We start from the raw sequence: 26706 nt of genomic DNA, 5'->3' as shown, positions 1-26706 counted from the left end.
GCCTGCAGTGATAAGGAGGTTTTGCAGCAGATGTGCCCTCTTGTGTTGAAAAGCAAGCAAGCTTGCTGCTGCTCAGTGCTCAGCAAGGAGGGTTTGGCACTCCAGCAAAACAGCTTGTGTTTTATTGTGCCCCTGCTAAGCATGCATTTGTGGTTGTTTGCTGTAAGTCAGATGCTGTTGTGCTGTGAAATTACCTTAATTTGCTAGTGTATGGTTGTTGTTATTATAGTCATCTATTACCAAAGCCAATAAAAGTCACAGAGCTTGAAAGCCTCTCTAGAAAACAGTTCTGCTGGATTTTGTTGTTGATTTTCCCTGTCTTCTCTTTCAGGTCGAGCGTCCTCCTTCCCCGTTCTCAGTAGCTCCACAGGCCACCCTTCCTCCTGTGCCACCACGACTGGATCTTCTGCAGCAGCGAGTGTCCAATCCACCTGGGGCTTCCAGCCCCAGCACTTCTTCAAAGGTAAAGCACACTTCTTGCCCTTTCAGGTGTAATTTTGGTAGGGCAGATGGGAAGGAAAGCATTTTGCTGACTGCCGTCCCTAAGTGCTTTCACACCAGGCTTTGTATTCTTTCTGTCAGGCCACTTTCCTCCTAGTTCCCCACAAGAGCTTAGTCTGTGCTGAAGGTGAATGCTTCCTTCTGGAGTTCATTGCTGGAGAGTCTCTATTTCCTATCTCACTCATCCAAACAGTTGATAGAAGGAAGATTATCCTAACCTGAAGTGCTCGATCACTTTGGGTGAACGACCAAGTGATGATTATTGCCTTTACTGATCAGCCTCCAATCACTGCTGCCTGTGGCCCTGGAAGCTGCAGTTGTGTCTTGCTCTAGCTAGTGGCTAGATGTGGAAAGGTGTCACAAGCCTGTCCCAGTTTTTCTTCTCTTCCAAACTTTTCCACTGATAGAGAAGTAAGAATGGAATGAAATGTGTGTGACTGGGAGAGATCAGCTGTTCTATGATAGATGAGCAGAAGGCAGCAGTGTGATCTTGGTGGTATTCATTCATTTGTTGGCTGCTGAGATACAGCAGCAGCTCTTCAGCTGGTTTGGGTGATCGAGTTGAAAGTCCAGACGGAAAAAACATAAGCATTTATGTGACTTGCTGACTGATGAATGGCAACTGTAAATAAGCTGCAGCTGAAGTTTTTTTGAAACGATGGGTGTCCTTTGTTTGGAATCCAATCCAGGGCTGCCTTGAGAGTGTTTTTTCCTGCAAGAAAGATGACTGGTGTGTTCAGTGCCTAGCTGTTGTAGCTGCATGCAGTTATACTGTGTTCTCAAGCTTGTAGAGAAGTGTTTCTGGAGGGTTCACTTGGCATTATTCCTTATCCGTTGAGATAACCTCTCGTAGAAAAGAAACAAACCCAAACCTTCTGCCCACCTTTTTCTGTTTCGTATCAGAACTACCTTTGCTCAGCGATGTTTTTACATTCCTCTGCCTTCCAGGCTGTTCCTGGTACCCTTCACAAAGACAAGCCTCTGCCCATCCCACCCACGCTCCGAGATCTCCCTCCACCACCACCTCCAGACAGACCGCATTCCATCGGCACCGACGCTCGGCCGCAGAGGAGGCCCCTGCCCTGCACCCCAGCAGACTGCCCTGCAAGGGACAAACCACCCCCTGTGCCCTCCAACCGTCAGGGGGATCCTTGGCCCTCCCGACCCATTCCAAAAGCCCCATCTGTGGCTCACAGCCCCGCTGACCATTGGCCTGGGAGAGAACTGTCAAACAGGCACTCGCTTCCTTTCTCCTTGCCCTCTCAAATGGATTCCAGACCTGAAAGCCATCGGCTTGGGAGCACGCTCAGCCTGGACAACCCAGTGGTGAGTGGATCTAGTGGAGGTGAAGGCAGACTGTGGGGAACTGAGTCAGCCAAGGTGCCCTTTTCTCATTTGCATCAGAACAGGGCGTTCTTGTGCCAAGGGAGAGGCAGAAGGGAGCTGGTGATTGCCAGGCAAGAGAGAGCAACCAGAGGACTTCTTAGGGATGTGCTTTCCTGCCTCTTGGGAGCAGGGCTGAAGTCTCAGCGTGTCCTGCAGTCACCTCTGAGCAGTCGTGAGCCACAATTTCACGATTCCTGTTCACCTTTGGATTTTGAAAAACAGAGGCTGTTTTCCTTTAGGAGCTGGTCTGCTGAAAAAGTGCAGTTCACACACGTCAGATTTCAGTCCTGTAAAACCTGCACACAGTAGCAATGATTAACAAAGTAAAATCGGAGTTAAATTTGGGTCTGCTACTATTAATAATGTCATGATCTAGAACTTGGTGGTCCAACATACTGCGCTCTAAGAGAAACCTGAAGCAGTTTGGCTTCCTTTGATTCCATTTGCCTACTTTTTCCTTTAAAAATCTCCAGCTTTCTTGAAAAATAGGAACTGAAACAAATACATTTTTAGCCATGTTGGCTAAGAAGCTGACACCAGTGCAGCTGTCACTCTGTTGCACTCGATTGGACTAGATGATCATGGAGGTCTTTTCCAACCTTGGTGATTCTGTGATCTGTGATTCTGTCTCTGTGTGTATATGCTTCTCTACATCCTTTTCCTCTTTTCCCTTATTAACATTTTGGCCTTTGGGCCAATTTGAGTTTGACAGAGTCATTGGAGTCTCAAAGATAAGAGTTCCTTTGGTTCTTGTGTAAACAGGCAGTTGGCTAGAGGAGAAAAACTCTGCCTGTGCTTCTCAGGAAGGGAAAACTAACACAGAACTGCTGAATTTCTGAAGTGTCAGTAAATGCTTTTGGATAAATGGGGGTGTTTTATTCCCCAGGAGGGCACGTTGGGTGGCTGGCTGGCAGTTTTGCAGCTGCACTGGTAGACCTGGCATTTCTAATTCCTGGCTTGGCATTTTTTCTTTCAGAGCTTGAACACGGGTCCACCGGCAACCTCAGAATGTGAGCATCCCAAAATTAAACCCTCCTCATCTGCCAATGCTATCTACTCCTTAGCTGCCAGGTATGCTGTTTTCTTGCAAACCACGTTCTTTCATAGATTACAGAAAGGTAATTGTAGGTCTCTCTGCATGCTGGTGGCAGAGGCAGAGACACAGCTCTGTCCAGCCTTAGATTCAGTCTGCGAAGATGGACTATTCAAAACACACAACCTAGACAAAGGAGATGAAATCAGCATCCAGAGGTTTGTGGCTGAGTGGTTGCCTTTGGCTGTGGCAGTAGGAAACAGGCTACGGTTGCTCTCTCATAAATTCCCTTCTGAGTTGGCCTTTTTAAATGCACATTGCAAAGCAGGTGATGTACGATGTGCTGTCAACTGCTTTTTGCTTAATGACCTTGTGTCAGAGTGACTTTGCAGCTGGGCTGCTGAGAATTACCAAAAGCCAGATTATTTCTCTAGACAGTGTTAATGTAACGTGACTGCTTGTTCCTTCAGCTCTGGCTTTGAAAGGACGCGTTGATGTTAATTGGGTTTAGTGTAAATGTTGGTTTGGTTTTTTCTCTGGTGTTTATATCTTGTTTATTCTGCCTCCAGACCACTGCCTGTACCAAAACTGCCTCCTGGGGAACAGTCTGAGAGCGATGAAGACACTGAATACATGTCACCCTCCTCTCTGCCAGTGGTGCCTCCGGGTCCTGCTGTACAAAAACCAGAGATCAAAATGCCTTTGGAAATGACTCAGAGTTTGCGGTGAGATTCTTTTTGCACGTGCTGTCCTTCCTCCTCGCTGCTCTGGGGTATTTGTTTAGCAGGGTGGAGGTTTTGCCTTCTCTGTTAGCTGACTTTCCCTGGTGACATTCACCAGATAGAGAATAGCACAGCGAACTGGAAATGAAATGTGGCTGCTGCTCTTTTGCAGAATGTGTTTTCTCTCCCCCAGAGTTCTGGAGTGCGACCGGCAGGCGGATGGCTGTATGTATGAAGCAATGTACAACATTCACTCCCAAGCAGTGCCCTCTGCTTTTGAGACCATCAACACTTCTGGTGAGTGGGTGTGCTAAGAAAAACCCCACCAAAACCAAACTGCTGGGATGCAATGAATTGACCCCAGTACCAGCTGGAACAGCATTTAGCTCTTTGTGCTAAATGTTACGTGCTTTTGCTGTTAAAATAGCCGTGATGTTGGAAGCATTTGTATCTGTGCACTGCAAATTGTGTGTGGAGATGTTAGTGAGAAGCATAGCTGGAATGTACTGTAAAAACATCCAGCAGTTGTTAAACAGAATTGCTGTTTTGAAGACCTTGTTTTCTGGGCTCAGTTGCTGTAGGCAGCTGCAGCAGTTGACAGCCCACATGTATGGTAAACATTTTTCATCGTGTATTACCTTCTGGAAAGAGCTCCCATTGAATATGGGTTCTTGGCAGCAGAGCCTGAGTTCTGCGTCCTGTCAGTGTTTGCGGACACGGGAACAGAGTCTGCCTTGAGAGCCAGAGGCTCTGCTTGGCCCCAGAGCTCAGACTGCCTCTCTTGTTCCAGATGAAGGGGATCTGGCAGCAGCCACTGCCAGCAACGGCCCTGAGGAGTCAGAAAATGAAGAGGATGGCTACGATATCCCCAAGCCACCACTGCCAGTTGCCATTGCTCGTCGCACACTGTCTGATATCTCCAATGCCACACCTGCCTTCAGCCGAATGTCTTTGGAAAATGACCCAGTGACAGGTTAGAGAACAGCTGTATTCTGGATGTTCTTGTGGGTACTGATGGCTTGGTGCGCTTGAAATGTCTGTCACTGACTCAAGGCTTTGTGTGCAGGCTGTAAAATCAGCGTAACGAAGCAGAATTACACTGGACCTTGATTGTTCAGTTTGGTTTACGACTCGAAATGCTCTTCCTGACTCATTTAAATCACTGAGCTAGCAAATCATGATTCAATCTCAGTTAGCAAAACCTTTTCTCGGCTTGAGGGAAATCCTGAAGCCACTCTGTCCTACAGGACATGGCATCTATTTCGTACTAGGACATGAAGCAGAACTTCAGAGCATTACTTCTAGCTGTTCAGGCAGCAGATTGGATGGCTGGCCTGGCTTCTGCCTGGCTCCAAGGGGGTGGTTGCCAGCAGATGGCACAAGTGTGCTGCTCGATGCTCTCAGTGTCTTTAAGCGAGCAGGCAGTGGCTCGGCAAGGTCAGCTTTTTGTCCCCAAAGAAAAAGCAGGGGACATCTTGTCCTTGTGGCTGTGAGACACGTTCACCAAGGGGAAACCAAAGCCTCGTGTGTCCAAGAGCATTTGTGAATAATGCTTGGCTTCTTCCCTACGACTGCCCTGCAGCGCAAAAGGAAGCTCTGAAACTTCCTGTTGGGTGCTCTGGGCTTCAGCACGTCTGAACTCTGGCCATCTGCCAAGTGAGAGGAACGAGTTTCTTGTTCCTTGAGCCTCCCATACCCAAGGCTGCTTGTCTCAGTGCGTTTTCTATTCACCTGCTTCACGAGCTCCCTTTTTTGGAGCTTTCTCTTCGGCTCAGAGAAGAGTTTATTAGTTCAGAATAAATGTTTAGCTGCTGCCACTCCTCCCTGCTCCCTGCCTTTGTCACTGTGTCTGTAGAATATGGCTGGCAGGGAGAAGAAGTGCAATGGAAGCTCACATGCTGCTCCCAGATGAACAACTGAGCTTAATCATTGACCCTTCCTTGTTTATACAACCCTGAAATGATAGTGCTGCTGTTCTGCTTTGTAGTGGTAGGAGATCTGCGCATGACAAACGCTGATGTTAGTGCTCTGGGAAGCATCTGCCCTTGTCTGAAAAGTTGGGTATTGGCTGCTGCTGAAGCCTGGTGCTAAGCAAGCCTGACTTCTATGGGATACATTTTGGCAGATTGATGTTCTCATGCTTTGTGCTCTACAATTTAGTTTCTTAATCATTTACCAAAAAAGCTGAGCTGGTTGTCACCCTTTGAAATTGACCCGTGGTGTCTGAAATTTGAACCAGCTCAAGCTGAAACAGCTATTTCAAAAGACAGTTTGGGGGAGAGGAGAGGGTAGTCCTTTCTCTCCAACGTACAAAAAGCTTTTCATGAGTAAGAAGCTTGTGCTCTGAGGATCATGGAGATGACCTGCGTTGTGGTTGGTGAGGAAGCCTCAGTGGATTTGTTTCCTCTGTCGTCGTGCTTTTGGTAGAAGTCTTTTAGAAAAGCTCCACAATGGCTGCTTCATCCCTAAGCAGCAAACTGCCCACTCCTAAAGAGGGATTGTGTGAGCGTTCTTAGCCTTCCAGGTTTGTGTGCTGTGTGCAAGTTCAGCTGTTAGAGAACTCCATGCTGAGCACCTCGAGGAAGGTGAATACAGCATTCTTTAAGGTGATGTCAAGTATTCATCATTTGCAAAGTAGGTTTCATTTGCAAAGTAGGTTTGGTGCAGTCTGTTGTGGATTCCCTGTGCTGTTTTATCACAGCAGCACTCTGTCTCACACCAAGTCTGATGCCTGAGCTCTGCTTACATGGATGCATGCCCCCCCCCCGGCCAAATTTTTCTTTAGTTTTAGTTTAATAAATGAGCCTGATGTGCCCACCAAATGATGAATCCCCGTGGCTGCCTTTGCGTACAGCGAGGGAAGCTGATCTGATCTGTGACGCTGAGTGGGTCGATGGGCTGAGTGGAGAGAGCAGCACCAGTGCCATGTTTAAGTGCCACTTACCAGCCTGACGTCATTCTGTGTTCCAAGCAAGAGTCACGTGCCCTTTCCCAAACTGACTCCTTTGTTTCCCCTTCCAGGTTTTTCGGATGGCTCTCAAGTTCCAGAAAGGCCTCCGAAGCCGCTGCCACGGAGAATCAATTCTGAGCGCAAAGCAGGGAGCTGCCAGCCAGGAGCAGCCAGCAGCAGCACCGGGGCATCGCTGCAGCTCTCCAGCGAGATTGAGAACCTCATGAGCCAAGGCTACTCATATCAGGACATTCAGAAAGCTCTGGTCATTGCACATAACAATATTGAAATGGCCAAGAATATTCTCCGTGAGTTTGTTTCCATTTCCTCCCCTGCACACGTGGCCACATAGCACATCACCTCCACACCTAGAGCTTCTGTGGACCAGCTGCCTGGGCAGCCGTAGCCCAGCTACTCACCAAAGGGGAAGGGGGTTCCTTTAGAGACTTCGTGCGGAGGTCAGCCCTGCCTCTTAAGAGAATCAGTTATCAGGTTTTTGTGGTTCCAGATTTCAAAGCAGTGAAAAGGAATGGAGCGGAGTGGTGTTTTATACAGTGTGTGTCTTGGAGTCCTTTACCCCTACCTCTTGTTTGAGAGAACAGATTTATTTCCAGGGTGTCAGTAGAGGAAGGTTTCGTACTGAGGGATCCCGGAGCTGATGCCCTGGAGGCTGGGGGGAGTGTGTTGTGCTGTGAATTCTAAGTGAGTGCTCTGAGAAACAAAGTCTCCGGGTCGGTGTGGTGTGTCCTGTGGTTCATGGTACTTAGGTTTGGACCTGTTCGCTGCTGTGTATCTGGCTCAGGCTTTTTAGAGCAGTTGAGAGGTCACTTTCTGCTGGGAATTAATAGGAGACCTTGGAAGAAATCGCCTGATTGCTTCCTGTTTGCCACGGCGTTTCCCTCTTACCTGTAACAGTAGCATCTATTGCTTATGATTTGAGTTGTCCTTTTCTGCTTGGAGATAGCCTGACCAGCATCTGCCAGGCATTTTGGATCTTGGAGTTGGATTTCTGTCGTAAGTGTCCTCATGCCAGCTGTGCTGGCAGCACCAGATTCCAGGGAGCAAGGTGTGCTGAGAGTTCTGCATGTTTTGGAGAGGTGGGAAGAAGCTGAGCTGAGAGCAGAGAACTGCCTGTGCTGCTCCTTTTGTAGCCTTGAGCCTTTTGTGCTTTCGGTGCTCCAGCTTGATTGCAGCCCTGCTGGGCTCGAGCAGCACCACTGGGTGCTCTTTCTCTAGGAATGTTGCACCTGGGAATGATGTTTTATTTATCTTAACTGCATGGTGGCTGTTGCAGACCAGTGGCCTTCACGCACATTCCATCGTCTCCTTCAGACAGCTTCCTTGGGAGCCAGTTGTCTTTGTGCCAGGCTGTTTTGTGGGATTGGTAGATGCAGCTGATGTATTTGTTGGTATCTTACCTGCTTTGCAGTACAGTAAGCGCAGCGGTTCTCTGCATGGCTATCAGAACAACACAGGGGCTCTTCTTTGCACTGCCCTTACTCCAAGGAATTGCCAGAGCTTGTGTTGAAGCAGATCTGGGAAACCTCTGCATTTGTAAAACAATCACACTGGGCTTTACAAGTCAGTACTCGGGCAGTTACTGTGCAAAAACCTGACTTGCATACTCAGCTCCTTAACTCTGTGCATAATATGCCTGCTGTGTGAGAAGCATAGTTCCTCTGGAGGGGATTTAAATGGAGCAGGATCTGCAGGTCACACATGAACGGTGCTGTGTGCACACCGAGGGGCTGCTCGCCTTGCACAGCATGTCCTGCATTACTTGCATCACTGGGAGGGCAGCAGCAGTCACTGGGCAAAGGGTTACAACGTGAAATATTGCTGGAGTGCTGGTGGCTGTTGGATGCAGTTGAAGCTTTTGAAGGATCTGGTTGCTGCTTGCAGATCGGAGCGAAGCAGCTTGCTGTTTGCAGAGGGGACTTCACTAATGTTAGCATAGGAAACTAAGCATCAAATGTTTGTTCTGTGTGGAGTATTGGTATTTCTCTAAATCTGCAGCTTTGTAAATTGATAATGCGGGGTCCAGGCAGTTTAAAAGCATGAGCAGTCTCTCCTAACTCCCCTCCTTGCTGTATTTCTCTGAAGCTGTAAGGAGATCTCTTAAGTGCAATGCTTAATGCCATCACTGCTGTTGCTATTTTGGAGCCGGGGCTGAAATTGCAAATGCAGCACGCTGCTGAGATTGCTGTCAGCCAGCAGTGAGCTCTGCAGTGCTGCAGGGAGGTCAGGCAGCCAAGAGCAGGGTCTGGCCTGGCAGAGGGGGCCATGTCTGTTCGTGCTGTGCTCGGGGAAGCAGGGCTGTTCCCTCTCCTGTGCCCGCAGGTGCAGCAGGCAGCGGAGCCCTGACCCAGCCCTGCTCTCCCTGTGCTCAGTGATGCCCTGCAGTTCTTGTGGCTGCAGCAGATTCTTGGGAAGCGAGCCCAGCACCAGCCCTGCTCAGCAGGTACCTGGGCAGCCCTGCGTGCTCTCGCTGCCCATCTGCACGTTGCAGTTGTGAGCCTGACCATCCAGCCCTGGTGCTTGGGAGTTATTTTCTGGCTTTGCCCTGGAGACCCACATAAAAAACGTGTTGCGAGGGAGCACTGCTCTTTATTTCCCTCCTCTCCAGTGCTGCCACTCACTCCGTGTTGGTGTTGGAGCCACTTCAGTTCTGCCTTGCTGTGTAAACTCAGCCTAAGTGTGCTCAAGTGTGGCGTGAAGCTGCAGCATGCAAGGCAGAGCAGCTGCTGCCAGGGCTGCAAGGAGCTGAGTGCAACCTTGCTGGAAAGCCTTAACTCTTGTCTTGCACAGCATGTGCCACTGGAGCAGTGATGCCCCATCCCCTGCTAGCCCTTGGTTCCAGGCTGGCCGTGATGCTGAACAACCCACACCTAGCAGAGCTTTATGCAGGCCTGTCTCTGGGGCTGTGTGCCAGGGGACGTTCCTGCGGATGTTGTTCCAGGTATTAGAGGTTAGAGAGAGCAATCTCTGTGGCATGTATCACTGATTTTTCTGCATGTGTCCTTTCTGTGCACTGTTTGTGTCTCTGACTGAGTTAAGAAACTTAAGCCTTGGCTTTTCTTCCTTAGATGTGTAAGCGTTTGCTGGCACCACTGACGTGCAGCAGAGTCCTGCCTGTGTTTTATGGCTGTGCTCTGTGAAGTCCACCCAGGCTCTGTACAGTGTATTTTTCTTACTGTTTTTCTTTCAGAAAGGTGAGCCTGATGCTATTTTCTCTTTCTTTCCCTTCACCTCCTTGTTCTTTATCCTTGAGAGCCTTTATCCTATCACTTTGTGATGCTACTTGAGCAAGAGAAACCCAAATGTCTCGCGCCTTTCTTAAGGGAATGCTGTGTCACTGGGCTGGGTATCCCTCTGTGGAAAGAAAGAGCCTTTGAGATCACTTTGAAAGGTGTGAAAAGGAGGGCAGTTGTCACTTCCAACACTGTGTTGTGTAGCATTTCAGCTGTGGAGGTTTCCTGCTCTACCTGTTACTAACAGTGACTTGGTGCTGCGCCGAGCTCAGCGTGAAGGTGGTAGAGTTGTAGCAACAAGATCAGTTTTGCTTGTAACAAAATACGAGTTCTGCTCACATAACAAATACTGTTTTTCCCCCCACCCCACCTGCCAAGGCAGGACACAAAGCAAGCAGAAAACCCTTTGTGCAGTGAGGGCTGGGGCACAGAGCGTGTGGGAGCAGCAGGAAGGCAGCACGCGTCGTCCGCCTGCCCTGCAGACTTGGTGAGTTGGATGCCACCACAGCTGAACGGGGCTCTGCAGGGAGACAGATCCTGGCAGGAGTGTGCTGGAGCTCGTCTGCTGCACTGCCCTGCCCTGCAAGTCCCTGCACCACATGCAGGTTTAGGCTCGCAGCCTCCCAGCAGCCCTGCTTTGTGCAGAAGGCCTTTGCTGCTCACCCTTTGCTGAGCCCTTCCCCGGGAGAGCAGCCTGCTGCTCCCTGCGTTGCTGCAGCTCATCCTGAGGCAGGGTCGTTTGCTGTACCTGGTTTTTGTTTGCTTCTTGATTCGTCTGTTTGTTTTCCAGTTGAGCAATTACAAATGCAACTCCCTGGGCACTTCTTTCAAGGTGCCACATTGGAATTCAGAGGGGAAATAAGGAAGCTTATCCTTAAAGTTCCTCCTAGAAAGCTTGTTTTCTTTCTTTGAAGCTCCCGCTGGGGGAGGAACGGTTGTTGTTTCTCTTGAATGGCAAATACCCATTTGTATAATATCAGTGTTAAAAAATGTTGAGATTTTCACGAAAAAAAAAATATTTTAAAAAGAAGTATAATAGTGTCATTAATATAAAATATAATAGCAGTATTTAATCCTTTCAGATCTGTAAAGAATAAGGAAAAACAGAAGGTAAATATTCTTACAGAGAGTAGCTGAGCTTTAAGGTTCACTTGGTTTAAAGTCCTCATTTTGTTTGCAAATGCATTGTTAATGTTTAGAGGTTATACTAATGTTATTTATTAATTGTTTCCATTCTCGTGTGCTGCCCACTAAGAGCTTCTTTGGGATTTCGTTCACCTGTGTCAGTAAAAAAGAAAAAAAAGAAAAGGAAACGAAACAAAGTTTTATTTTTAAATAAAATTTCCTTTGTTGTAGCAGATGGGCTGCGTTGTGTTGGTTCTGTGAGGGGGGAACATGCAGCTGGAGTCTGCCTGATCAGAGGCCCCAAGCCTGGGCTGGGGAGTTAATGCTGATCAGTGCTTACAGAGCACGTGGTGTCGTACTGATCCCAATGAACAGGTTGCAGAACCCATAAGGAGCTGTGAGTCTGAGAGTCCCAGCAACAGGTTTGTTCCTATGAAAGGAGTACAGAAGGGCTCTGCAGTGCTGGTTGGGGTCTGGGAGGTGCTGAAGCATCAGTCCACTCTGTGGAGCCCGTCTGCCTCTCACAGATTCCACTGCTCTGTCGCAGCAGGCATTGATCTCTTCTTACAGTTACCACATCTCGTTTTTATGTCTCCTACACAGCTGGGAAATGCAGAAGATTGGATGGAGGGATGAGAAGAACTGAAGGTGATGTGTATGCATGCACAGTACAGCACATCTAGGGCTCTCCTGAGGCCGAATGAATGCACTTGGTGAGGCTGTGCCCAATGAACCCTGCTGGGCCTGTGAGCCACTGGTGGGCAGAGAAGCTCCTCAAACACTGCCTGCCCTGATTTGTGTGTGGTGGGCTTAGATGGAAGCATGAGGGACTGTGGGGTCCAACAGGGTTGGGAAGAGTTGCCTGGTCTCTGCTACACTGTGATGCACTGATGGGCAAAGGGCCTGTTGCCATGTGGCCAAATGAAGGTGACCAGATGAAGACACAGGGCTCACATGAGCTCACGTGGGGTCAAGTCACAGGAAATAAGTGGGCAGAAAGGGGCAAAAGAGGGTAATTGGGGTTGAACGAGGACACAGAGGTCAAACAAGGTCAAATCACGGAAAAATAAGTGGTCCTAAAGGTCAAATGAGGTTAACTGGGGTCAAACGAGGTCACAGAGGTCAGGTGAGGTCAGATGAGGTGAAATCACAGAAAATAAGTGATCCTAAAGGTCAAATGAGGTCACAGAGGTCACATGAGGACACAGAGGTCAAGCGAGGTCAACTCAAGGAAAATAAGTGGTCCTAAAGGTCAAATGAGGTTAATTGGGGTCAAATGAGGTCACAGAGGTCAAATGAGGACACAGAGGGTCAACTGGACATGAAATAAGTGGCTTGAATTGTCCACGTGGGTTAATTCTGGTCTAACAGACACTGGGGTTTGGTTCCCACTGTGTAACTCAGGCCCAAGGAGATGCTCACGGTTCCATTGGGCTCCTGCGAAGCCAATCAGGTTACAATTTGCTGGTCTCTAATAAAACTGTTACTTATTAATTAGTAATAGTTATTAGTATCTACAGGGGCCAGAAATAATGGGATCTCAGCCATTCCCAGCACTGGGAACCCCACGGAAAGAAGCAGAGCATCACCACCCCCAGGAACAAAGCCAGCAACCAAGCTTTGAACTCGGTACTTTATTTTCACATATATAAAAAAAACCTCGCAAATATCAGACAAAAAAACTTCTGGAAATGTACACACCATCCAACAAAAATATATATAAACCAAAGCTTCTGTTTGGACAACACTTTGCAGCTCACGATTACAGCTCCGGAGGTGGGGGGGGGGGGAAATCTGTCCCTCCTCCTGGTGACCTGAGGTCCTGCTGCAGCGCAGGGGGGGCAGAGGGGAGCTGGGTTGGGCCGGGCCCCCCCCCCCCGCCCCCCCCCCCCCCCGGGCCCCGCCTTTGCTTGTCCTGATCCCTCCTGTGGGACCGAGGAGGGGAGAAAGTAATGAAGGAGTTTTCCCTGGGGCTGATGCATGATAGGCAAAGAGTGAAAAAGAAGGGCAGGAGAGGAAGAAGGAAGGGGTAAAAAGGGAGGAAGGGAAAGGAAAGGAGAGAAAAAGAGAAAAGAAAGAGGGGGAAAAAAAAGGGAAGGAGAGAGGGGGAGAGAGGGAGAGGAGGAAAGGGGAGAGGGGGAGAGGGGGATGAAATAGAAAAAAGAGGGGGGACAGGGGGAGGAGAGAGGGAGAAAAAAAGAAAAAGGAAAGATGATGAAATGAAGAAAAAAAAAAGGACAAAAAAATCCAACCCTGAGCCGTCGCTGCCTGGCGCTGACCTCGCATTCCTTCGGTTCACACCCAGGCTCAGCCCAGCGCCGCCAGCAGCCGCATCCTGCAGCAATCCCACCTCCCTCCCCTGCTCAGCGAAGCCCAAATCCTGGGCAGCTCAGAGCTCAGGCACCTGTCTGAGAGCAAAGCCCTGCCCTGCATTAAGGGCTCGCACAGCCTTCCCCCATCCCCTACCAGAGCCCTTCCCCTCCCAGCTGCACACCCCCGTGCCTCTATGCTGCCTGGGGCATCCTGCTGGCAAAGCGACCTCCCCTCAGCTTTTCCGAGCCAAGTTTTGGGGTAAAACTCATCCAAACCTCCTCACACACTTACAGAACAGGTTTCCATTAAAAACAAATCCAAAACAAAACAAAAACGTCGAGAAAAAGAAACAAGGAAAGCCTCCAACCCTTCCATCAGGTAGGTAGCCGAGTGGGGTGTGAGTATTGCTGTTGGCTTCTCTGTAGCAGTAAGCGAAGGCTGCTGCTGAGCCGACAACCCGCCAGCCCGCTGTGAGCTGTCAGGGGGGGTCGCTGCCTCTGGCTGTGCCCCCCAGGTGTGGGGCAGGGTGGGATAAGGCCGTCCAAGAGCAGGAAAGGATCGAAGGAAGAAAGCACTTCGGAGATCGCCCTCTCTTAGTTTCTCAGATCGATGTATTTCTCGCTCTTCAGGCCAACAGAAAGAGAAAAGCGGGGGGAGAGGAAAGCAGTTAGTAAACAAAACAGAACAGGCGGGGGGTAAGAACAGGAGTGTGCACCATCCCAGGGCACGGGGCAGGGAGCAGTGAGCTGTGCTGGCAGCAGGAGGGGGGGCTGGGGCCATTCTAATCTAAGGCAGCCCGCTCAGTGCTGCATCCCATGATGAGCACACAGAGCCCGGCCCTGGTGACGGTGACTGCCTGGCACAGGCACTCAGAACAGCTCCTGCAGCCCCCCGGGGGGGCTCTCAGCCCTGGATTGCCATCTCAGCCTGCACTAGGCTGAGTTCTGCCAGGGCTGATGGTGCAGCTGCTTCCCCCCAATGCTCCTGGGGCAACCCCAGGAGAAGCCAGCACGGAACACAGCCAGGCAGCTGTTCCCCAAGGTGCCAAGCTTGGCGCAGAGCAGAGCTGCCCTGCATATCCTCGCAGCAGCACATCCACCCCTTCCCCTCCCTCCCAGCCCCTCCTCGTGCGCTGCTGATGGATGATGGAGGCCCATGCAGGGTGGGGAGAGCTGCGAGAGGAGGAAAGCGTTACCTGGAGCACCTCTGGCTGCTGCCCAGCTGCAGCACAACCCTGGCCCCAGCGCACGATGCTCGGTCCTACCTGGTCAGCAGCCGACCTCTTCTCGCCGTTGGCACCCTGCAGGAGCCCCGCCTCTTCGGAAAGTTTATCTGACTTAACTTCAACTACATTCTTGTCTTTACGTGCCTCTGGCTTTGTGCTAGGGGAGGGAGGTGACAATTTTGAGACATCTTTGCCATAGCCAAGGGCACGTGGCCGGGGGGAAGAGAGGCCAACCGAGCCCCCGGGCTCCGCCTCGGGGGACGCCATGGGGCAGGGGACAGCTGGGGACAAAGCTCCAGCTGGGGGAAAGCCCTGGGCTGTACGGCCCTTCCCTGGGGATGTTTGGCTGCTCTAAAGCTCTGCTCCTTCCTCACCGCTGGAAGCTGGAAGCGGCCCAGACTGCCGTGCTGGGCAGGGTGAGGTGGGATGGGATGGGAAGCGGCGGTGATGGCAAAGCGGCTCTGCCCCGAGGGCGGCGGTGCTTACATGTCCTGTTTGCCGCTGCGGCCACATGAGATCTTGCCTTTCTTGTGAAGGAAGTAAATGATGGAGCCCAGCACGGCCACCACGAGGATGCAGACGATGATGGCCACGATGATGATGCCTTTGCTCTCCGAGGTCTTTTGATCTAGATGCGAGAGGAGAGGAGGTGAACATGCATCAAACCTCCTGTGCTCCTAGGGGTAAGAAAAGGAGCTCCTGCCCCAGCACAGCATCACAGGGCTCCCTGCTGTCTGTAGGATGCAGATGTCAGCGCAGAAATCATAGAATCACGGAGGTTGGAAAAGACCTCTAACATCACCAAATCCAGCCCCAACCACGTCTCCAAAGTGCCGCATCTCCACAGTTGTTGATGAACTCTGGGGATGGTGACTCCACCACCTCCCTGGGCAGCCTGAGTCAGCACCCAACCGCTCTTTCTGAGAAGAAATCTTTCCTGATACCCAACATATCCAACCCAAATATGTTCTTATAGAGCAGTACCCACACAGCCACACGTTGCATTCTGCTCCCAGCTCCCAGTCATGCTGCAGGACAATGGCTCACAGTGTTTCCTGCAAGTCATCCCTTTGTTCCCCTGTCCTGCAGAAAGCTAGCTGCCCTTGCTGGGCAGTGGGATGAGACCAAGCAGCAGCTTTTCCACCTCTGCAGGTGGAGTCAGAGCCTCATCCCCTATCTGAACAGGGAGAGGAGCAGCAGATGCAGGAGGCTCCCTCCCCAGGCAAGAAAGCAGCATGACTCTTAGTGGCACAGAGCAGACAGAGGAGAAATGGGGGCAGACGGGGCTCACCCAGCAGCTGGATGTGCTTCTCGCTGACCCCCAGCGCGTTGGACACCCGGCACATGGCTCCTGCCCGCAGCAGGTCGTGGCTCACGCGCACCGTCAGGTTGCTGGCGATGTGCTGGTTCTCCACGTACTCATGGGTCTGTGGGGATACGGGAAAGCACAGAGCTCAGCACCCAAATACAGCCCTTATCCTGAGAGCCACCCCCAACCCCCGCCCAGCCCTCACCGTCCCGTTGATGCTCCACTGGACGGAGGGCCGGGGGAAGGCGATGGCCTTGCAGGTCAGGTTGATCACTTCGTCCTGCCGCACGTACAGCGGGGAGCTGATGGCCACGATGCGCGGCTTCCCTGCGGGGAGAGACAGTGAGCGCCTGCTTCTCCCCGTGGGACGGGGTTGATAGAAGCAGCAAGGAGCTCACCCCCCGTGCCCATCCTTACCCTGCACAGCCACGGCCACCTGCTTGCTCTGCTCCAGTCCCGGCACGCTGCGTGCCTGCACTCTGCAGCTGAAGTTGCTGGAGGTCTCGAAGGTGAGGTTGCTCAAGAGGAGCTGGTTGCCTTCTGCCACCTTCCTGCCCTGTTGGAGGGGGAAACCCAAGGCTGGGGCTCAGCACCTCCCACGTTCCATGGCAGGAATGGGCACCATGGGGCACCCCAGGATAGCAGTACCCGAGCATCGCTCACCCTTGCATCCCTCCATTGGTAGTCCAGGGCAACAGGGCTGTGGGCACTGCAGCTCAGCCTCACGCTGTCCCCTTCGTGAAGGGGTGAGGACGGCTCCATCTTCACCTGGACCCCTTCGATGTCTAGGAGAAGGATGGGGAGCAGGGCAGCATGAGCAGAGGGAAGGGGTACCACCCACAGGGTGTGCAGTGTCCTGTCCCCCAGCCTTACAGTTCACCATCAGCTCCACATCCCCTTCACGCTGTGTCATATCATCCAAGTCCAGCGTCTGGCACCTGTACAGACCACTGCTGCTCTTGTTGACATCGTGCAGCATCAGCACCCCACTGTTGGTGTCCGCCAGCGAGGTCACATCCTGCCAGTTGTCCTCCAGCTGCAGGCATGGGGACAGCACAGCCCTCAGCCCCTCCATCCTGGGACAGGAGACGCCGAGGGAGAGGGGCCAGAACCCCCCCCTCACCTCTCTTTTGTAGAAGGTGAAGACAGGCGCCGGATTGCCATCAGCATCACAGACCAACTTCACATCATCCCCTTCCTTCACCATCCCCGATCCGGTCACCACGCGCAGCTCCACATGCTCTGTGGGGTCTGTATGAGGAGGAAGAAGGGCAGAGTGGATGTGGGTCTCACCCCCAACTCCCAACAGCACCGGGAACAGCCTCCAGCCCCAGCTCACAGAACACGGTGATGTTCACCCGCGGAGAGTCCTTCGTGCGCATCTGTCCCCGCAGCCAGTAGTGCACAGTGCAGTGGAAGAGGGAGTTGCGGTCCTCCCGTGTCACCTTGCTGAAGAGCGTGCTGACCACCGTGTACAGCCCATTCGACTGGCGGACCAACGTGGTCAGGATCTTTGTCTCTGCAGGAGATGCAGCCGCTATTCCCAGCCCGCAAGCAGGGAGGGGTATCATCCCGTCCCTCTCCAACCCCGTCCCCACCCCAACTCACTGTCCTCCTCCTGCAGCAGCGGCTCCCCGTTCTTGTACCAGGTGATGTTGGGGGACGGGAAGCTGTTCTCGCTCGTGCACTGAGCAATCTGCAGCAGCGGGGAGCACCGTGGGCATGGCACAGCCCAGGGGGTGCCCCTATGGGGATGGGGAACTGGGGACCTCTCCTCACCTTTGAAATGTCATTGCTCTGCGCAGGGATGCCGGCAGAGTTGGGCGCGATCTCAGGGGGCGCGGGGATCTCTGCAAGAAGCCACTCCACGCGTTAGGATGATGCATAGGAACAGGACAGGATCCCCATCCCCACACCACTCACTGTAGGTGCTGAGCTCGGTGTGGTTCTCCCCCACGCCCTGGCCGTCTGCCCCAACCCGACAGATGAAGGTCCTGGCGTTGTCTTGCCTCGTCACCTTGCTGATGGACAGGGCCTTGTCCTCCCCCACCGACAGCCTCTCGCTGTACTCTGTCTCATCTATCCGTGCCCCACTGGCAGTGATGACACACAGCCTCACCCGATTGGAGTGACCGTGGTTGACCTGGGGACGAACGTGATGTAGAGCCCTGGACACAGCCCCGCGTCGGCCACCCAACCCCACAGCACTCACATAGAACCACTCGACGGAGGTGAAGGAGACGTTTCCAGGGATGGAGAAGCTGCATTCCAGCCTGGCCGTGCTCCCGATCTCCACTTCCAGCACTGCTGGCATGTAGACCTCCAACCTGCCAGCTGCACCTGGGGGAGGGACAGCACCCTCACACCACATCCCCAGCACAGAGAGGCTTACCCCAGGACTGCAGATCTCCACCCACAGAGCCAGCAGCCCCAGCGCCCTCCCTCCAACACACCCAAGGTGAGCTCCTTCTTATATCCCTGCCTGCAGCACTAATGGAGCACCCGGCCATGCTCCAAGGTAATGGCTATCGATCCAGGGCCTGAAACAGAGCTGCCCTGCACTGGGGCTGATGGCTGAGCAGCCCCAGGCAGACACAGCACAGAGCAGAGCTGCGACACAGCATGGCTGGCACACCAATAAAGCAATGAGGTGTGCATGCCCCATGCAGTTCCCCCAGGTTGGGATGGCAATGAGGAGCCCAGGAATTCATCCAGCAGTGCAGCACCCCCTGCCCAGCCCACGTATGAGAACGAGAGATAAGAGGGCTGCAGGAAGGCAGCTGTGTCAACAGCCACCTGATAGCACTGCTTGGTGACAGCCTCACACGGGCAGCAGCTTCAAAGGGTAACACCGTGCCCATAGAACGCTCTCTGTGTGAAGTGGGCACGTGGTGGCACGGCCCCAAAATGCAGCCAGGAGCCCTTTCTGCCACAGCCAAGGCACTGGCTCACACCACCAGCACAGCCAGGGCACTGCAGCAGCCCATTCCTACCCTCAGCCCTTCTATAGGGGCAGCACAGCTGGCACGAAGCAGAGGGACAAGCAAAACAGCGTGCAGGAAAGGAGGAGTTGGAAAAACAGTTGAAAGCCCCAGAGATAAAGCGTGCATTGGGGTCAGGAAACCGGGCTGAATGCATAACCGGAGGCACCTGGCCCTGACCTGGCACAGCTGGGCACCCGCAGACCTGGGCATGCCAGGCTCTGCTCCCCAGCCCCAGGCAGAGGCAGTGCTGTGGCAGGAAAGCTGCAGCTCTCAGAGCTCACCAGCTCAGCATGACAGCCCCCGTCCTGGCCGCCAAGCAGCCGAAACCATGAACTCAGAGCTGGGGAATGGCTGGCATCCGGGGCTGGCAGCAGGCACCCCTCCTGCTCATTCGCTGCCCTTGAAGAGACGAACAGGGAGACTGCAGCCCCCTCCCCACCTCTCCCTGCTCCCCACCTCCTCCACGACAAACTGGATACCCAGGGCGAAGGGCTCAGCCAGGCACCGGGCTGCAGGGAGCACCTGGTGATGACATCGCAGGCACCGCTAGATGGGGACACAAGGACACCCCCTCAACCCAGCAACCCAGGCACCGGGGCAGGGCTGGAAAACTATCAGCCACTCACAGGCTGCAGAGCTGAGCTCCAGCCCGTAACAGTGAGCTCTGAGTGCCTGGCACAGCTCCAACGGGAGACCTCGAGATGCGGAGGGGCCGCCTGCAGCAAGCGAGCCGGGAAGGGAGGAGAGCCCCCGTGCCTTTCCATCTGGCTGGCGGACAGCCGGCCGGCAGCCAGCGCTCCGCAAGAACAAAGATTTGCTTTTAGAGCAGAGGAAGGGGGTGGGGAGAAGCACGGCCCCTCCAGCAGCTTTCTGCAGAGCAGAGGTGTGCGGGCAGCGCACGGAGCAGAAGGGCACGGTGGGGGGCTGCAGAGGGGTTCTGCTTCCCTCTCGGGGGGGAGAAGCTGCTGCCAGCTCCGTGCTGTGCCAGGGATGGTGACGGAGGCAATGCTCTGCTGCCGTCCCAGCAAACTCCCCCAGCTGTGTGCAACAGGAATGGCCAACCTCACACCTTCTCCAACCCCAACCCCTCTCCAACAGTGTGATGCCAACAGCCCCGCTGCATAAACCCCCACTTGGAGGTACACAGCAACCCCCCAGCCTGTCTGGGAAAGGCTTTGGCCGCGGCCCCTCGTGCTTCTGGGAAGCATCAAACCCTTCGCCGAGGCTCTGCTCGCCAACACCGCTGTGCTGCCAACCAATGGGTGCTGTGCTCGGCACGTGTGCCACGAGGAAGGGGATCCCAGCACGGGTCGGGGGTGGGAGCTCAGCTCTCAGCTCTCCCACAGCAGCACCCAGGCCTCGGTCAGGGCAGGGTTACCCCGTGCTGTGCTGCAGGCTGGCAGAGGGCAAAGCGTGAGGACCCCCGGTATGGGGAGGGCACGGTGTGGAGCAGGAAGCACAGCCCATAAACCAAGGGAAAACGGACTGGAAAGAAGATAAAAAAAGAAAGTGTAAAAAGCCAAGAGAAACACGGCGCTCGGGGAAAAACTCCTTAGAAGGAAAGGGGTGGATGCTTCCTAACAGCTTGACCGATGCACCCTGCTGCACACTGGACACACGTGCAGGCACGCTGCCCTCACCTCTGCCCCACGGAGAACAGCCACAGGAGTGGGGCTACCACCAGCCACCTGCCCGAGGCCACCGGGGATGCAGAGAGCATCCTTCGTCCTGTGCTGCTGTAGGGGGCTGCAAAGCGGCAACAGGGACAGCACGGGGCACTCCCAGCTCTGCACACACAGATCCACTCCTGAAGCGGAGCCTGGGGACGTGCAGGGCGGGGACAAGGGGGGGGGCGGGGGGCGGGGGCTGCTCCCACCCCGCTCCCCCGCACCACGGTTTTAGCATTCCTGGACTCTGGCCAGGCGGTGCCCGAAGGGCGTCAGCTCCCCCGGCCGTCTGCATTCAGCCCGGGAGTGGGGAACGGGGGAACGGCCCGCGGGGCTCTTCGGCTCCATTTGAGGAGGGGTTGCAGCACAGCACCCAGCCTCACGCAGCCCAACTGCAGGAGCAGCGTCTGGTCACATCCCAGGCACGAGGAGGGGATCGGTGGGGAAGGGGCGCCCTATTCATGGGGGGACACCTATGCCTCACACCCCGAAAGCAGAGCAACATTTCCCAGCACTGAAGCGACTGCACCCTGCGATCTCCCATCTCACAGGGGACCGCACCCCGCAGCACGCCCCAAAAGCAGTCGGCACCCAAAAGCAGACGCGTTCCACGCTGCACCCCAAAACAGACGCCCCTCCGTGCCCTGCTGCACAAGCAGCTGCACCCCAAAAGCGGCTGCACGCCGCGTCCCACCCCAAAAGCACCCCAAGAGCAGCCACACCCCGCGCTCTCCCATCCCGCAGACACCCTACAAACCAACCGCATCCCAACAGCGAAGCACCCTTCGCTCCACTCCAGTCGGGCTGCATCCCCCAAAAAACAGACGCTCTCCGCTTCCCCCCCCCATCCCCCCAGGTGCTCCCGGTGCCACACCCCGCAAACAGCCCCGCACCGCCTCAGGTGCTCCCAGACCCCCCCCCAACCCACCCACCGAACCCTGCCCCACTCACCGCAGCACAGCAGGAGGCACAGGAGGGGGCAGCAGCTCCAGCCGCCCCCCCAGCCCCAACCCCAGCGCGGGGCCGCCCCCCCCCCCCCAGCCATGCCCTCTGCCGCCGCCGCCGCCCGCCAGCGACTGAACGGGACCCGCGGGCTGACGTCAGGAGGAGGAGGAGGAGGAGGAGGAGAAGGCGGGGAGGAGGAAGGCGCGGTGCTGCTGCCCCCCGCCCGCAGCCCCTGATCCCCCCCCAGCGGTCGCGCGGCGCCGAGCTGCTCTCCCCTCTTCTCTCCTCCCACCGTCACCACCCCGGTTCGGTTCGGTTCCGGCGCCGGGTCCCTCTGCGGCTCATTCCTGCCGCCCCGCCCGCCCTGCCCAGGCTTGCTCAGGTTGTCGGGAGCAGACAGGCAGGCGCTGGAGGTGGGAACCCCTCGGGGGTTGGGGGTTGGGGTGCCGTTCTTCGGGAATAGCAGATAGGGGCACAATCCCCGTCGAGCGGAGCAACCCCCAAAGCGGCGGCTCACCTTGAAGCCACGGAGGGGGGCTCGGGAACAGTGGGACCACAAAACGCCTTTTGTCATTGCTTGGGCTGTGGGGCGGAGGGGACACCTCATGAAGACCCCCTTCTTTGTGGCTTTGCCCCTAAACCCTGGTTTCCGTAGCGGCAGGGATGCTCGCTCTATAACAGATGCCCGTCCCTATAGCAGAGCCCCACGGAGGGCCCCCACGGCGCACTGCTGCCCCCCAACCCCCGCGCAGCTGCTGAATGGGGCGGCTGTGGAAGAGCCGCGGTTTGCACGGCCGGGGCAGAGGGCTGGCTGGGGGCCGGCCCGGGGGCGGTGGGGCGGACAAGGCTGCTATTATCCAGGGGAAATCACCCGTCCCCAACCCAACCCCACTGAGACCCAGTGCAAGCCCAGGGAGCAGAGCAACTTCCCCCCCTCCACCCTCCCCAACTCCTGTCCCCCGCACTGCTGCATGCCTCGCTGTCCCCATTCTCCACCAGAATCTGTGCTGGGGGACAAAGCACCAGAGCTCCCTGCTCCCTTGAAGCCCTCCTCTGCCTCCCACCCTCCCCCCATCTGCACCCAAAGCTCTCTGACCCGTATCCTGCTGCAGACAGAGTGCCCTCCTCCAGCTCTGCACCTCTGCTCTTTGCTCCTGCAGCGCAGGTCCTGGGGGACTGCACACCTCTGCCCACCCCACCCAGGCTCCCCCCAGCCTCTCTCCACGCCATCAGTCCCCCCAGCATCCCCATTCTCACCCCCCCCCAACCCCAGCAATGCCATCGGCTCTTTCCATGCCCCCCTCCTGCCTTTGGCTGCGTGCCGGAGCAGCCACCCCCCAAAAACCCTTCCCCAGCCAAATGGACTCGATGATTCATCGGAAATGATTAAATTCTTTCCCGGCGAGATTAGTTACTTAAAATGGCAGTGCTGGGCAATGATAAGGCTCCTGGACCGGCGCTGCTGTGTGGAGGGGCGGCCCTCCAGGAACAAGTGCATGGAGCAGAGCCTCACTCGCTCCCCTATGGGTGCATGGTGGAGATGCTCACATAGCCGCGGGCTGCCCAGGGCTGGGGGTCCCTGGATGCTTTCCTCTCCCCCAATGCTGCATCACAGCCCCGTGCTCTGCTCGTTTTGTACGAAGCAGCGTGAATGAACCCAAGCAGTGCCACCCGGTGAGGGCAGAGAAAGAACCCAACGCTGCAAGCAAACAAGTGGGAGAGCCTGGCTGCTACGCTGCTCTGCATTCTGTTCCACTGCGAGCTTTTATTTGCCGTTAAAAATAAAGCAAAACAAAAATTCCCAGCCCTTGGGAAAGGACGATGCCACTCCCATGAGAAAACAGCCTGGCTGCGGGTGCCAGCCTACAGCAGCTTCCATGTGCCTTCTGCTTTTCGGGGCGCTTCGCTTTGAAGAGAACTTTTCCCTATGGTTTTGTTGTTTCCCAACCAACCTCATGGTTCTGGGGAAAATGGGTTTGGGAGCCGGGTGAGGTGTGAAATCACCTGGCACCCAATGGGTGCAGGCTCAGCAGGGAGCACAGCAGGCGGGCTGCCTTCAGCTGCTTTATCTCACGCCTTCTTATTTATTTGCTTGCTTAATGGATTTGGCTTCGGCCCCCGCTCGCTGCTATGCAAACAAACAGCATGCGCCGTGCTTGGGGCTGCACACACAGGCAGTGTGTCCCGCACACATAGGCAGAGTGGGGAGGTCAGTGGCACGGATCCTCTGCTCGAGGTGTGGGGCAGCCCCACAGGCAGCGTGCCCACAGCAGGGCTGTCTCACTCAGCATCCCCAGCTGCAGGCGGGTTGTTGTTGCGTTTGCTCCTCCCTGCACCTGGCTCTGCGCTGCTGCTGGGGAGCGGTAGCTGCAGGAAGGGCCACGCGTGGAGCTGAGCGTTCGCCCTGATGATGATGGGTGATGAAGGCTGATGATGGGTGCTGGGTGATGCAGTGCTGCAGGCACGGCTTCCTGCGCTCGGAGTGGATGAAAGGAGGATGGAAGCCGGCTGCCATATCTGCCCAGGCCTGCGCCGCTTCACACAACACCGTTGGGGTGAAAGGGGCCCCTCCTGAGAGAAGGGCTGGGAGTGGGGCCAGCACTCAGCCATAGGAGGCTCACTGCCTCCGGGGAGAAACCCCTGGGGCTGCGTTTCAGCTGTAGGGCTCATGGGATGCACGGATCGATCGCAGCCTGGGCTGGATTGTGAGGTTGTGATCCTGAGTGGAGGGTGAGGGATGAGCATCAGCTGTGCCAGGAGCACACAGACAACCTGCGCCTCCACCAGAGCCCTATGCGATGTCCCATGGCTCAGCAGAAAACTCCCTTGCTCGGCTGGGCTCTCAGTGCTCCTTTAAGCCTTCGCTCTCCCTTCTACAGGGGTTACCAACCATGTCTACGGGGCTTTGTTTAGCAGGGGCTGGGAGCGGGCGGAGGGAGGAAGGAAGATGACATCTGGATTTGTGCACCTGGGGACGGAAGGCAGCTTTGCAGATGCCGAGTAGTGGCAAAGCCCCAAAAAAGGAGCTGAAATGGCAAAGGGGAAACCCTGCCCCACTCTTGCCCCGGTGACGGTGGGGAAGGGCTTTGGGGCATGCAAACCTGCTCTGAGAACACGCAGCACAGACAGACAAGGACAGCTGGGGAATGAAGGGGAAACCTTACCCGGCTGGGGGCCACCACCAAGGCATGGGGGAAGGAGCCCTACATCCAGGGCTGGATGCTCACCCCATATCATGGATGCGGGCTCCCTGCAGCCCAGAGCAGGTGCAGCCCTGCATGCTGTGCAGACGGCCACGTACTGCCCTCTCACTTGCACACGCACAGCCAAACTGGGACGACCATCACGTTTGTGCCCAAGGATCCTCTCTCAGCCCCGAGCGTCCCGCAGTTGCGAAGGGAAGGCTTTGGGGCTGGGGGAAGCCGGCAGAGCAGGGACAGCTATTTATAAACAGGCCTTTTCCTTCGGAAGATGCTGAGTTCATCTCCCCCCGGCTATTGCCGGATGGAAAAAGGCCCCATTGTCTTGGCGCCAGATGGGCCGGGGCCGGGCACCCGCCTGCACAATGGGGTGGATTATGGGGCTGGATGGCTGGGGGTCCCACGGTGCAGGGACGGGCAGGGACCCGGCCACGCTCCATCCTTGCCCCCTGCTAACACTGCAGCTCCCAGTGGAATGGGCACCCGAGGTCTCAGCTCTCCACGTCACCGGGCTTCCCCAGCTCGTGTCACTGAGTAGGAAGGAAAAGCCAAAAAATCACAGCGTCACCAGATTTGGGGGGGGTGGGGGGGGGGGGGCATTCAATGCTGTGCAGGGTTTGGGGCTGCTCAATAGAGGGCAAGGGTGGCGAGCAGGGCTCTGTCCACATGCCACCCCCCTGCCTGCACCCGCCACGCTGGGGACACGCCAGGCCACTTGCACCCATGGGAGCTGTGGGGCCAGGCAGGGATTTCTCCTCACAGGACTTTCCCATGCTTGAGGACTTGCTTTTCCCAGGGCTGCCTGGCTGGGCTCCAACAGGACTGAGAGATCCCAGCTCCTTTTCCTACAGCTCTCGGGCTCCCCATCGCCACAGCCCATGGATGGTGGTTGCCTGCAGTGGGGATGCAGGGGGACACGGCTCCTTTCTACCCAGAGGTGGAGGCTGGAGGAAGAGCGAGGCACACCGCTTTGGAGCAGAGCCCAACTGGAGATGGGGACGGGGACATTCCTGGAGTGGATGTGCTGAAATGAGCCTGACCTGGAGCACGGGGCTGTGCTGGGGCATTCAGCTGGGCACCTTGAGAGCAGCCTCAGCTGGGCTGTGTGCGTGTCACCGTGCTGTGCTAGCCAGCTTGCTCCTGTATGGGGTCAGCACCCTGGGGAAAGTTCCATGGGCCCAGCCAGAGCTGAGAGCCGGGGCAAGATGCCAGCAGGACCCACACCCCAGTACCACCCTTCCTGCCCCTAGGCAGCACTGGGAGGAGATGCTGGGGCTGGGGAAGCTGTGTCCTCCTGCAAGGCAGCGTAGGTGGGAGCCGTGGTGGCCCCCGGCGCCGTTTCCCCCCTCCTCAGCATCATTTCCCCCCTGTGCAGCTGCAGGCTGGGCTGCCAACCCTTTGTCTCTCTGTTTTTCCCATTCCTCTTCCACCCCCACAGCAGCACGCTGGGCCCCACAGTGTTATGCACCCCCCAGAGCCAGGACAACCAGAGAGCTCCTCCAGCACTGGGATGCTTCATCTCTTTGCTTTTAGCTCTGGAACAGCCCAGGCTGACTGCTGCTGCTTCCCGACACGCTGCAGTGAGCTCAGAGCTAGGAAGACAGTGATGCAGCCTCACAGCAGGGCTGGGTGCCAGCACAGCCCCGGGCATGATGCACCCACACTCCAATTCTTACACCCCAAAGGTACAACGCAGCCCTGACTCAATGAGTGGAATGAGGTCTGAGCAGCAGGAGCCTGCCCTGCTCCAGGCAGCTGCCATGCACAGCTGGCAAGGCGGTGGCATCATGCCCACACCTCCAGCAAGTGTGAGGACAGCTGGGGGGAGCCTGCCAAGGGGGTGGCAGGCTGCCAAGCCCCCCACAGGTTTCAGTGACACCTCCCCCCCGGGTGTTTGCAGCCCCTTGTGCTCCTCTCAGGGTGCTTCTTCCTCCAGGTCTTTGCACATCCCTGCAGGAGAAAGGAGCAAGGAAGGAGAAGCTTTGCAACTCTTGGCCCTCCTCTGTGCCCCCCGGGCAGCAGGGAAGGGGATGCAGGTGCATGGGGTTCACAGGGCCCCTCCCCATAGCAAGGAGTGAGGAATGAATGGAGCACA

The 26706-nt window shown here is 55.5% G+C and overlaps 2 protein-coding genes across 2 annotated transcripts in view; one reads left to right on the top strand and one right to left on the bottom strand.

Moving 5' to 3' along the window:
- Positions 1-11201, top strand: part of CBL (Cbl proto-oncogene) — a 34230-nt gene extending 23029 nt beyond the window's left edge. The window contains exons 10-16 of the mRNA XM_042832035.1: positions 332-463; positions 1450-1827; positions 2864-2958; positions 3490-3645; positions 3836-3939; positions 4433-4615; positions 6664-11201. Coding sequence (XP_042687969.1) covers positions 332-463; positions 1450-1827; positions 2864-2958; positions 3490-3645; positions 3836-3939; positions 4433-4615; positions 6664-6944 — 1329 coding nt within the window. The 3' untranslated portion in view covers positions 6945-11201. The remainder of the gene's footprint in view (positions 1-331; positions 464-1449; positions 1828-2863; positions 2959-3489; positions 3646-3835; positions 3940-4432; positions 4616-6663) is intronic.
- Positions 11202-13147: 1946 nt separating this feature from the next.
- Positions 13148-21511, bottom strand: MCAM (melanoma cell adhesion molecule). The gene is made up of 15 exons (XM_042832006.1): positions 21418-21511; positions 18028-18155; positions 17739-17958; positions 17595-17665; positions 17424-17511; positions 17155-17334; positions 16939-17066; positions 16689-16851; positions 16479-16600; positions 16233-16371; positions 16021-16142; positions 15798-15933; positions 14993-15134; positions 14546-14663; positions 13148-13904 (listed from the first exon to the last, which is right to left on the bottom strand). The coding sequence occupies exons 1-15, from the start codon at positions 21509-21511 to the stop codon at positions 13875-13877; spliced, it is 1881 nt and encodes a 626-aa protein (XP_042687940.1). The 3' UTR covers positions 13148-13874.
- Positions 21512-26706: the final 5195 nt, after the last annotated feature.

Source organism: Centrocercus urophasianus, unplaced genomic scaffold, assembly GCF_019232065.1.
Source record: "Centrocercus urophasianus isolate 14NV4802_14NV808 unplaced genomic scaffold, USGS_Curo_1.0 seq_37, whole genome shotgun sequence".
Classification (NCBI taxonomy): Eukaryota; Metazoa; Chordata; class Aves; order Galliformes; family Phasianidae; genus Centrocercus; species Centrocercus urophasianus.
The sequence above is the reverse complement of the archived record's forward strand: the minus strand, read 5'-3'. Positions and strand labels throughout refer to the sequence as shown.